Source organism: Pristis pectinata, chromosome 28 (genome assembly GCF_009764475.1).
Source record: "Pristis pectinata isolate sPriPec2 chromosome 28, sPriPec2.1.pri, whole genome shotgun sequence".
Taxonomy (NCBI): domain Eukaryota; kingdom Metazoa; phylum Chordata; class Chondrichthyes; order Rhinopristiformes; family Pristidae; genus Pristis; species Pristis pectinata.
The window spans coordinates 25784819-25797704 of NC_067432.1; the positions used below are offsets into that span (position 1 = coordinate 25784819).

Sequence of the window (12886 nt, forward strand, 5' to 3'; positions counted from 1 at the left end):
GCTTCAATATCCAGAAAGCCGCAACATGCCCAGGTGGAAGATGAGGTGTTGTTCCCCAAGCCTGAATTGGACCTCGTAGTACCTGTGCAGGAGGCCCCAGACTGATAGGTCAGAGAGGGAATGGGATGGAGAAGTGACAGACTGAAGATTCAGTAACATTGAGCTTCCTGTTGCCTGTATCAGTTGTCTGGCCAGGCATGGTCTTCCTGCTCTGCATTTTGTACTCAGAACATGGACGAAAGAATATAGACAGCTGCCATTCACTGATTGACCAAAAAACCTTGTTCACAGCTCACTCCATGGTCATCCTGATTTTACCTTATGATAGACATACCCCTCCCCCACCGTCCCTGCACATTAACAAGCTTCCTCCCTTCTCAGTTCTGACAAAGGGTCTTCGACTTGAAACATTAACGTTATTCCTCTTCCCACAGATGCAGCCTGACCTGCTGAGTATTTCCAGCATTTCCTGTTTTTATTTTAGATTTCTGGCATCTGCAGTTTCATTGCCCATTGAAAATGTTGAGATGTGTGAAAATATATCTTTTCCATACATGAATGCCCACATCTTGCTCAGAGGAAACCTGTGAATTTGCCTTTTTACCTGAGAATTGGAGAGAAGCTAAACCACCTGAACTCTGTAACTAACTCCAATGAACTTTTTGATATGTAAACTGTTCAATACTGAACATATGATACTGATGGTTGCTCTTTACGCGTATGAATCAACTCATGAAGAATGCATGCTTTATGGTCTTTCATGGAACTCGAGTACACTAGAAGCTCTCTTAACTTGTGTGATGAAGAGCATAGCACAAAGTTAGATTAATCAACCTAATAAATTTACCCCACTGTTTATCCATGAATTTAACGACCATCCAATCTCTCACTCAGATACTGTTAACTATTCTTTATAAGGAATTTTTAAAAATTAGTATCTATGAACTGTGCCAGAAACAGTCTTGAAGATAATTTGGTATTGTAAATTCACAACACAGGGTTTTCTATTCTTTAATATGTTTCTAACTCATATAAATGTGGCCCCTTCATCGGTCAATTTAAATATTATTAATTACCAAGCTACCTGTATCCCACAACAGGGTTGTCTTAAGTGTACAGAAGAGAGATGGTAATTCTATGGAGACATAAGAGACTGCAGATGCTGGAAATCTGGACCAACACACAAAGCACTGGAGAAACTCAGTGGGTCAGGCAGCATCTATGGAGGGGAATGGACAGTCGACGTCTCATCAGGATTGGAAAGAGGGGAGATAGTACATAATGGTGGAGGGAAGGGTTGGAGCTGGCGGGTGATAGGCAGATGGGGGGGGGAAGAGTGGGAATGATGTAAGAAGTTGGGAGGTGATAAGTGGAAGTGACAAAAGGCTGAAGAAGATGGTATCTGATAGGAGGGGAGAGTGGACCATGGAATAGAGGGAGGGAGATGGGGAGGGGAACCAGTGGGAGGAGTGTGTGGGTGACGGGCAGATGGAGACCATGGGGGAGGGGAAAGAGATAGGATGATGGGAGCTGGTGGGATCAGGAAGAAAGGAGAGCGAAGGGACAGTAATTCTACCCTTGGATTTTGAATTGTGTTCTTGGACTGAAAGATTGGCTGATATAAAACTGATTTTTAAATGTAAGTTCTTACAAAAGAGAAGGAAAAGGCCCTGGGACCTACCTTAACAAGGCAGTGAGCAACATCCATGGTCTGTCTCCCATTAAATGTATATGCCCCCTCCAGAAGCTTAAGACTACTGCTAGTCTGCAGAAAGGAATGCTTTCAGCTATCAAAGTTAACCAGTATATATGTTTTCTAATCTTATATTTAACATCCTTCAAAAAAATCTCTGATCTCTTCAGTAAACCAGGCCTTTGGTTAACTTGGGAAACCTAACTCTTACCTTATGTATTCCGGTTACTCTTGGCTTCCAATTCCCTGCGACGGGGTCTCTATTCTGCAAAGACCAAATTTGAACATAGGTCCCCTTTTGCATATTTACTATGCGTTCCTTCAAACTGAGGAATTCTGCTCCTTTGCAGTCTGATCTTAGTACAGCAAAAAGTTCATGTCCACTCTTCCAGACTCTCACCTTCCATAAGTACTCTTTGGTTGAACCCAAGTGTTTGGTCTCATTAGAAATTACACTTATCATCACCTTGCCATTACTGATTTACACTGGCATTTATCCCCAAATCATTACAATTAAAATTATTTTATTCATCTTCAAATTCATCTCCAAAACTTCACCACAATGCATAACTACAGTAGCCTTGATCCAGGCTGATACTCCAGTGCATTACTGATGGAATACTGTTGCTCATTCTGTCTTTTAGCAGTGCCCTGGTACCTCTCCCTTAATAATAAATTTTAACGTTTTCCCTTCTGCTGGCATCAGCCTAACAAATCTGTAGTTCCTCATTTTCTCCCTCCCTTCTTTCAAGCCAACTTCCAATCAGAACCAGATTTATTATCACTGACATATGTTGTGAAATCTGTTGTTTTGCAGCAGCAGTACAGTGCAAAGGCATAAAAATCTATAAGTTACAAAAATAACTAAATAGTGCAAAAAAAGGAATAATGCGATAGTGTTCATGGATTCATGGACCGTTCAGAAATCCGACAGCAGAGGGGAAGAAGCTTTTCCTGAATCATTGAGTGCGAGTCTTCAGGCTCCTGTATCTCCTCCCCAATGGTAGTAACGTGAAGAGGGCATGTCCCGGATGGTGAGGGTCCTTAACAATAGATGCCGCCTTCTTGACGCACCACCTCTTGAAGATGTCCTCAATGGCAGGAAGGGTTTGTCCATGATGGAGCTTGCTGAGTCTACAACCCTCTGCAGCCTCTTGTGATCCTGTGCATTGGAGCTTCCACACCAGGCGGTGATGCAACCAGCCAGAATGCTCTCCACTGTACATCTATACAAATTTGTAAGAGTACCAAATCTCCTCAAACTCCTAATGAAGTAGAGCCACTGGTGTGCTTTCTTCGTGATTGCATGTGTTGGGCCCAGGATAGATCCTCTGATATGTTGACACCCAGGAACTTGAAGCTGCTCACCCTTTCCACCACTGACCCCTCAATGAGGACTGGTGTGTGTTCTCCCGACTTCCCCTTCCTGAAGTCCACCATCAGTTTCTTGACCTTGCTGTCATTGAGTGCAAGGCTGTTGTGACACCACTCAACCAGCCAATCTCTCTCACTCCAGTAAGCCTCCTTATTGCCATCTGAGATTCTACCAACAACAGTGCCGTCATTGGCAAAGTTATAGATGGTGGTTAAACTGTGCTTAGTCACACAGTCATGAGTGTAGAGAGTAGAGCAGTGGGCTGAGCGCACATCCTCAAGGCGCGCCTGTGTCGATTGTCAGCGAGGAGGAGATGTTATTGCCGATTCGCACTGACTGTGGTCTCCCAATAAGGAAGTCAAGGATCCAGTTGCAAAGGGAGGTACAGAGGCCCAGGTTTTGAAGCTTGGTTATTGGAACCAAGGGAGTGATGGCGTGATGATAACCAATGCATTCACTGCCTCCATCCGCACTTCCTTCAAAACCTTGAGAAATAGGCTCTCAGTTCATGAAAATCTATTGGCTTTCAGTCTCATTAATTTCTCCTAAACTTTTTTTTTAAAGTTAGTCATAAACTATTTGTTTCTTGGCCATTTTCTTACTCCCCAATATAATTTCTCCTGCCTTAGTTTATAAGGGGTTCATTAACTTTTTGAATCTTTTGCTGATGGATACCTTACAGTCTATTATGTTTCTACTTTCTTCTTATCAATTTTCTGGTTCCCATTTATTGAAGCAATTTTCAGTTTTATTTCTTGCACTGTCCTCTTTGGCTTGAAGTGATTGACCTCCAACAACCAAAGCCATCCTCCGTTAATCCATGCAGGAATCCAGGAAATGAAGAGGTTTTCCTCTGGTTACTAATTATGTCAGTTTTACCAGGACCTGATGATGCAACACTTTGCAAGTAAAAGGAAGTAGAAGTAGAGAATGAGAGAAAGGTACAGCAAGGCCATGAAGAGGAAGAAAAAGGAAACTTGGGAATGAAAGAAATTGCATTCACAGAGGTTAAAATGTTAAAGGTTTCTCATGCTGCCCAACCTGTTGTGTGTCTCTCACACTTTGTTTCTATTGCAGTCATTGTCATGCATTTCATTACCTCAGTTTTTCACAAACTGTTTCGATGATTACTTTGTGTAATTGGATGTTCAGCCAATTTGTGGATTGTAAATCTCAAAAACATCAATGAAAGTAGCCGATTTGCTAATCTGTTAGTTTATTTTGATTAAGGGAAGAGGACATTCAATGGAGAAGGCAGCCAAGAACCCAGCTTAATGATCATGTAAAAGACATTATTGGCAAAAAGAATTGAAAAGCACACTCTGGAAATCTGAAATGAAAGCAAAAAGTGCTGGAAATACTCAGCAGTTCAGGCAGCACCTCAGTTGTTAACTCAGTTTCTTTCTCCATAGATGTTGCCTGTCTTGTTGAATATTTACAACAGTTTCTGTTTTTACTCAGAAAATAATGATGGCATTGGGCAGAGGCAACGCGATTTAGGAAAGGTAAATCATGTTTGGCAATTATGGTGAGAGTTTTCTGACACTGTAACCATCAGAATAAATAAGGGTGAAACGGTTGATGTGGTGTATCTAGATTTTGAAAAGGCCTTCAATAAGGTGCCACACAAGAGGTTCAGAAATGAAATTAGTGGGATGGGATTGGGATCATACACCAGGGTGGGCTGATGATTAGTTAATGGATAGAAAACAGAGAGTAGGAATAAATGGGTAATTTTTGGGTTGGGAGGGTATAACCAGTGGAAGGTCACATGGACAGGTGCTGGGATCTCAGCTATCTGCAATCAATATCAGTAGCTTGGGTGAGGAGGCCAACTGCTAAATATCCAAGTTTGCTCACGATACAAAGGTGTGAAGCTGTGGAAGTTGTGAGGAGGATGCAGAGTGGTTTTTGGGGCTCACTGGGGGCTGAGTGAATGGTCAAGAACACTACAAATGGAAAAATGTGAGATCTTCCACTTTGGCAGAAGAGAAATAGAACGGCAGAGTTTAATAGTGAAACATCGAAAGGTGTTCAGTGGGATCCGAGTCCTGAAAAGAATCAATGAATGTTTACCTGCAGGTTCAGCAAGCAATCAGAAAGGCAAATAATATGTTGTCCTTTACACCTTACTGCAGTTATATAGGGCCATGGTGAGATGTTATCTGGAATACTGTGTACAGATCTGGACTCCCTATCTAAGGAAGGGTACACTTGTAATGGAGGGAGTGCAATGAAGATGGTCCAGGTTGAAGATTGTCCAGGATGAAGTCCAGGTTCATTCCTGGACCTGGGGGATTGCCTAATGAGGAGAGATTAAGAAGATCCCATTCTCCCTTGAGATTAAAAGGAAATCTACAAAACTCCTAGGGGCTTGACAGGGTAGATGCAGGAATGATGTTCCACCTGGCTGAAATGTTTAGGTCCAAGGGTCACAGTCTTGTGAATGGCCATTGAGGACAGAGCCGAGAAGAAATATCTTTACCCAGAGGATGGTGCATCTTTAGAATTCTCTACTCAGGAGAGCTGCAGAGACTCAGTCACTGAGAATGTTCAAAGCAGACATTTAGATATTATGGAATCACGGCAGGAAAGTGGAATCTAAATGAAAGACCAACAGTGACCTTAATGAATGGCAGAGCAGGCATGAGTGTGAAATGGTCTACTCCGGATTCTATTTCTTATGTTCTCGAAATGTTGGAAACACTCAGCCAGTTAGGCAGCACGTGTGGAAAGAGAAGCAGCGTTAGCTTTTCAGATTCATGTCCTTTCATCAGAAATGGGAAATGTTAGAGATAGAACCAGTCTTGAGATGTCGAGAAAAGGGGAGGGGCAGAGAGAACACAAAGAGAGATGGGTGGTAGGATAGAGGGCAGGGAGGATTAAATAACATCATTAAATAAAGCTTAGATTTCATGTGTTCCTCTGTAACCCTCTGGGTAAGAATTCTAAAGATTCACTAACTTCTAGATGTAGAAGTTTCTTTTCACCCCAGTTCTGAATGGTCAACCACTTACTTTGAGACTGTGACCCTGATTCTAGACACCCCGGCCAAGGGAAGCTTCACAATAACCATCACAAGGTCAGGCCTTGAGGATGTTCACTTCCATTCATAACCCCTCAGATAACCGGGCCAGAATGTTGCCCAAGTCTTGCCGCACACACAGACCCATAAGTGGCAAGTAACATTCACAGCTGATGATAACTACCTGCAACAAGAGTCTTATCATTTCCTCTTGATGTTCAACACCACAAGTATCACTAAATCTCTTGCCATCAACACCTGGGGTCAGCAACCTCCAGAAACACTCTTTTCACCAGCCGTATGTAATAACGTGACTGCGGGGAGGAAATCAGAACATTCTGATGGCATTCTGTGCCCAGTGATGCAACTGCTGCCTCTCTAAAGATCCTCCATCATTTACAGTGCACAGTTCAGGAATGCAATTGAAACCCTCACCACATGCCACAACTCTCCATAAGTGGAGCTCACACAACTCTCCAGGTGGGACAAATGGTCCACCAGATGAACATTCAGTTCCTCCAACCACAGCCTATTATGGATGCAGTGTGGGTCACCCGCACTGCAGCAACTCACCAAGGCTTCTTCAATCACTTATCCTGACCCCTCGTCTCTATCAGTCGGAAAGACGAGGGGAGCAGCATATTTGAATACCACCGCTTGCATTCTCCCTCCAAGTCACTCCGTAATGCGACACTGTGGGCAGCACACCGGTGCAGCACCTACTGCTGTTGCTGCACAGCCCCAGAAGCCCAGGTTCCATCTGGATGGGTGCTGCAGCTGGGGATTTTACACAGTCTACACATGACCATGTGGGCTTCCCTAGGAGTTCTGGTTTTCATCCACATCCCAAAGACCTGCAGGTGGGTTAACTGGCCGCTGTAAGCTGCCACTGGTGTAGGTGAGCAGCAGGAGAACCAGGGAAGAGCTGACGGTCCCATGGGAGAGAAGAGGTTACTGGGAAACAAGTGTGGGAACGTGATTGATAGGGTTGCTCCAGGAGCTGGTATAGGAGTGAATGGCCCCCTTCTATGCCCTGGGAAAATATTTTTTAAAATATTTGCCATTTTTACGTTGTTGATGAGTCTAAATCCTCCTCAATATCAATAATGGAAGGCCATTATTGGTATTGCTTTATTATTGTCTCTGCACCGAGGTACAGTGAAAAACTGTCTTGCATACTGATCGTACAGGTCACTTCATTACACAGAGCAGTTACATTGGGTTAGTACAGAGTGCATTGATGTAGTATGGGTAAAAACAATAACAGTACAGAGTAACGTGTCACAGCTACAGAGAAAGTGCAGTGCAATAAGGTGCAAGGTCACAACAAGGTAGATCATGAGGTCAGAGTCCATCTCATCATATAAGGGAACCGTTCAATAGTCTTATCACAGTGGGGTAGAAGCTGTCCTTAAGCCTGGTGGTACGTGCCCTCAGGCTCCTCTATCTTCTACCTGATGGAAGAGGAGAGAAGAGAGAATGACGCGGGCGGGTGGGGTCAGGGTCTCTGATGACTAAATGCTGCCAAAGAGTCAATCAACAGTAACATGTGGTCAAGAAGCAGTCAGAAGAGCAGACTGGCTGCAGAACAGGGGCAACGAATGACCTTTAGCAAAGGACATCTCCCATCCCAGATGTGACTCCAGACCTATGTCATCTGGTTGACCCTCACAAGCTCTCTGAACCCGCTGACCGAGCCCCTCAGTCACACGAGAACCGTTACACTGAAGCAGAAAAGAGTGAAAACCAGACATACTGCCCAGCATCGATCCAGGCACTGACTTCAGACTTTGCAACATCCTCGTCACAATCATCTGGGGACTGTGTCGAAACTTGAGAGCTGCTCAACAGACGAGTCAAACAACAGCCTGACATTGTCATCCTTAAACATGCTGGACTCCTCCCTCACAATGTCTCGGTGCAGTCTGTCCATTGGCTGGGGGTGGCGCAGGGGTACACAGGAGGGAGAGGTACACGGGAGGGAGAGGTACACAGGAGGAGGTACACAGGAATCTCTGGTTTCAGCTCTAAAGCCTCCTAACTACTACCTGCCCTCTTCTCACAGTGACCAGTCAGTTCTCCTCCATGTTCTAAGGGTACAGAATGTCCTCTGGCTGGGGTCTTCAACGTCCATCACCAAGAGTGCTTGATATCACCAGAACTGACTCTGCTGACTGACACCTGGGGGCATAGGCATATTGTCTCCTGAAAATAGCAACATGGATAAACAGGGTGGTGTAGAAGGCATTTGGCACACTTGCCTTCATCAGTCAGGGCACTGAGTACAGGAGTTGGGATGTCACGTTGCCACTGTATAAGTTGTTGGTGAGACCACACTTGGAGTATTCTGTGCAGTTCTGGTCCCCCAGCTACAGGAAGGATGTCATTAAACTGGAGAGGGTGCAGAAAAGATTCACGAGGTCATTACCGGGACTGGAGGGCTTGAGTTACAAGGAGAGACTGGATAGGCTGGGACAGTTTTCTCTGGAGCATAGGAGGCTGAGGGGTGACCTTATAGAGGTTTATAAAGTCATGAGGGGTTTAAATAATGGTCACAGTCTTTCTCTCCGGGTAGGAATGCCTAAGACCAGAGGACATAGATTTAAAGAGAGAGGGGAAAGATTGAAAAGGGAGTTGAGGGGCAACTTTATCACACAAGGGGTGATGGGTATGTGGAACGAACTGCCAGAGAAAGTGGTAGAGGCAGGTACAATGACAACGTTTAAAAGACATCTGGACAGGTGCATGGGTAGGAAAGGTTTAGAGGGATATGGGCCAAACACAGGCAAATGGGACTAGCTTGGATAGACATCTTGGTGAGCACGGTCAAGTTGGGCCTGTTTCTATGCTGCATAACTCTATGGCAGAGCTGCCAAACTGGGTCTGCAGAGGGTAGTGGGTGAACCAATACCAGGGATAAATCTTTTGATGTCGTCCTTGCTGATATACCATATGATGTTATCAGGACTCAAGGGACTGGGCTATAGGGAGAGATATGGAAGGCTAGGACTTTATTCCTTGGAGCATAGGAGACTGAGGGGGGTGATCTTATAGAGGTGTATAAAATCATGAGGGGCATAGATAGAGTGAATTTATAGAGTTTTTTTCCCACTGCTGGGGAATCAAGAACTAGAGGGCATAGGTTTAAGGTGAGAGGAGAGAGATTTAATAGGAACCTGGGGTACAACTTTTTCACACAGAGGGTGGTTCATATATGGAACAAGCTGCCAGAGGAAATGGTTGAGGCCGGTACTGCCTGCTTCCACTACTACCCCCGGTAACCCACTCCAGGCACCTACCGCTCTCTGCGTAAAAATCCTGCCCCTCACATCACCTTTAAACATCCCCCTTCTAACCTTAAAAGCACGTCCTCTGGTGTTTGACATTTCTACTCTGGGGAACAGATTCTGACTGTCTACCCTATCTATGCCTCTCATAATTTTAAAAACCTCTATCAGGTCTCCCCTCAGCCTCCGACGCTCGAAGGAGAACAACCCAAGTTTGTCCAACATCTTCTTATAACTCATACCCTCTAATCCAGGCAGCATCCTGGTAAACCTCTTCTGCAGCTTTTCCACAGTCTCCACATCCTTCCTATAATGGGGTGACCAGAATTGTGCACAATACTCCAAGTGTGGTCTGACTGAAGCTTTATATAAGCTGCAGTATGACTTCCTTACTCTTATACTCAACACCCCTACCAATGAAGGCAAGCATTCCATGCGCCTTCTTTACCACCTTGTCCACGCGTAGCCACTTTCAGTGAACTATGGACCTGGACCCCAAGATCCCTCTGTACCTCAATGCTATTAAGGGGCCTACCATTCTCCTTTCATTTGACCTCCCAAAATGCAACACCTCACACTTGCCGGGATTAAACCCCATCTGCCACTTCTCTGCCCATATCTGTAACTGATCTATATCCTGCTGTATTCTTTGATAGTCCACATCTCCACCAATCTTGGTGTCATCCACAAATTTGCTAATCCACCCATCTACATTTTCATCCAAGTCATTGATATATATCACAACAGAGATCCCAGCACCGATCCCTGCGGAACACCACTGGCCACAGACCTCCAGCCAGAATAACAGCCTTCCACCCCTACTGTGTCTTCTATGGGCAAGCCAGTTCCAAATCCAAACTTGCAATTCACCCTGGACCCCATGCATCTTTATCTTCGGAATCAACCTACCATAAGGGACCTTGTCAAATGCCTTACCCTCATATAACGTCCACTGTCTTACCCTCATCAAGCTCTTTTGTCACCGCCTCAAAAAAAAACTCATTCAAGTTTGTAAGACATGACCTGCCCCCCGCACAAAGCCAGGTGGCCATCTTGGCCAGCATGGACGAGTTGGGCCGAAAGGCCTGTTTCCATGCTGTATGACTCTATGAAGTGCATCTGTCTGTGACAGCACTGGTACAAGTAATTACCCTGGGTGAGTGAAAAGTCTGCAGTACCCAGTGGGCCTGCCTGGCGGAGCCACAACACGGGCTCAACAACAAAGAACAGCTTGTTACCCACAGAACTGAGCACCGCCTGGAAGTTCTCTTCCGAATCAAGTAAGTTGGAGGTGAGAACCCTGCAGATGTGGGGATGTGGAGCACGCTGCCACAAATCAGCGGGTAACGTGTCAGAGACCAGCCGGCGCGGATTGTAGCTTCTCATCCACCGCTGCAGGAATTCCCTCAACAGGTGACCGGGTTGAGTAGCCACCATCCCGGGCACCGCCCCGAGGATGGGGACGGGAGATCAGCGGCGGGTCACTGAACTGGCTGAGGGCGGTGCAGCGCCGGGCGCTGTCATTGGACCTTCCCTGTTTAATGTTCACTGGAAACGGCGCCGCTGTCCCCACTGCCACCATGTCCTTCCTGGAGGTAGCAGAGAGCTCGGACTTCCCCATCCAGAACCTTCCTTATGGTGTATTTTCCACGGCAGACAATGTAAGTGAACCGAATGCATTTCACACGGGAGCAAGGTGGTTGAGTTATTTGGGTCCACAGCTGGCCCAGGCTTCACTCAGCAGCCGGGCTTCAACTTCCAGCCGCCGCGCACATCTGGACGCAGGGCTGTAGCTGGAATCAAACCAGCAAACTCCGGGAACACTCAGCTGGTCGGGCGGCCGCCGTGCAGGAAGAATCCGGCCGAACGTTTCTTCTGAAACTCCTGCCCGGTGTAATTAACGTTGTGAAACTGTAGGGTGGAAATGGTACAGAGGGCTGGCAAAGCCTTTAAAATGTTAAACTTTAAAATCTACAATGTAAAAACCTTTACAACCAGTTTGCTTTTATTTTTGGAAAGCCAGTGTTTTATAAAGTGCCTTGCCCGAGAGGTACAAAGGTCAAAGTGGAGGCTTGTACTGAGGGAGAATCTTTCGTTTCACTCGGTCTGATTACTGTAATGGAAACAGAACCGGCTAGGAAAACACAGCAGGTCGGGCAGCAGCTGTGGAGAGAGAAACAGACACTGTTCTGGGTCTGTAGGGCAGTCAGGCCCACCTACAGCAGGGAAGAAAATGATAATCTGTTTTCCCTCATGCCATGCTTTCTGAGTGGAAAACGTTGTCCCAGTCCGGGGAAAGAGCTATCCCTGACCTCAGAGTCCCCACTCCAGAAACAGACAAGACCACCAGCCCCAGAGAAGCAGTATGGCACTCTCTCAGTACTGCAGAGGGGTGGCAGCAGGGTGAAAGTAGCTCTGATGGGCTGTTCATCCTCAGAATTTCCTTCTACATTGATCTTAGCGCCACTGTCGGCCAGTTAGAGCTGAGAAAGAGTCTGTGTGAATGATGTCGGGGAGGAGTGTATACTGCACATACGAGCATATCTGCTCAATATCATCATTTTTAATTAAATTGCATTCAGTGACGAGGTATCCTGGGCTTCTGTGATAATTACGTTTGAGAAAGTGTGAAAGAAATCTGAAGTAATTAAACAGAAAATGCTCATCAGGTCGGGCAGCATCTGTGGAGAGAGAAAGAGAGTTAATATTAGGTCAATGACCTTTCATCATCAGAACTAGGAAAAGTAGTTTTAAGTTACGGGGGGTGGGAACAACAGGTGGAGAACAAAGGGGCAGATCCGACAGCGGAGATAAGGAAGGTGGCTGACTGAGATAGGTGGTGGAGGAAGCTGTGTGACAACAGTGGAGGCCAGTGATGAGCCAGAGGTGTGTCTGGGGAGGTCACAGGTGGACAACATCTGGAATTACTGTCAGAAAGGGAGAGGAGCAGTGGATGCCAGAGATGTGAGGTTCAAGGGTGGAATGGTTGATGAAATGAAGTTGTGGAATTCCATGTGTGTGTAATATTGGACGTGAACAGTGTTAGTCCAAGAGCTTGGACATTTTTTAAGGATTATGTCATGTGACTAACCACTCTCTAGGTTCTGGCAATGTTTTATCACAAGTTCTGGAGGCAGCCTGTGAAGAGGCCTTGAATAAATTTCACCGTTTGAACTCTCCATGTCCTCCGATCTGTAAACGTTATTCATTTGTTATGCAGGTTAAAACCCCACTGAGTATAGACACACTGGCAATGAGGATAGTGAAGAATCACATAAGAACCTAAGAAATAGGAGCAGGAGTTGGCCATCTGGCCCATCGAGCCTGCTCCGCCATTCAATAAAATCATGGCTGATCTGGCCGTGGACTCAGATCCACCTACCTGCCTTTTCCCCATAACCCGTAATTCCCCTACTCTGCAAAAATCTATCTAACTGTGTCTTAAATATATTTAATGAGGTAGCCTCTACTGCTTTCCTGGGCAGAGAATTCCACAGATTCACTAC

The 12886-nt window shown here is 45.6% G+C and overlaps 1 protein-coding gene across 2 annotated transcripts in view; it reads left to right on the forward strand.

Annotated features, from left to right (window-relative positions):
- The first annotated feature begins 10725 nt into the window (after positions 1-10725).
- fah (fumarylacetoacetate hydrolase (fumarylacetoacetase)) overlaps positions 10726-12886 on the forward strand; it is a 44838-nt gene continuing 42677 nt past the window's right edge. The window contains exon 1 of one of the 2 annotated variants that reach the window (XM_052040358.1): positions 10726-11041. In XM_052040358.1, coding sequence (XP_051896318.1) covers positions 10922-11041 — 120 coding nt within the window. In that variant the 5' untranslated portion in view covers positions 10726-10921. The remainder of the gene's footprint in view (positions 11042-12886) is intronic. The other variant, XM_052040357.1, reaches the window with a different exon arrangement.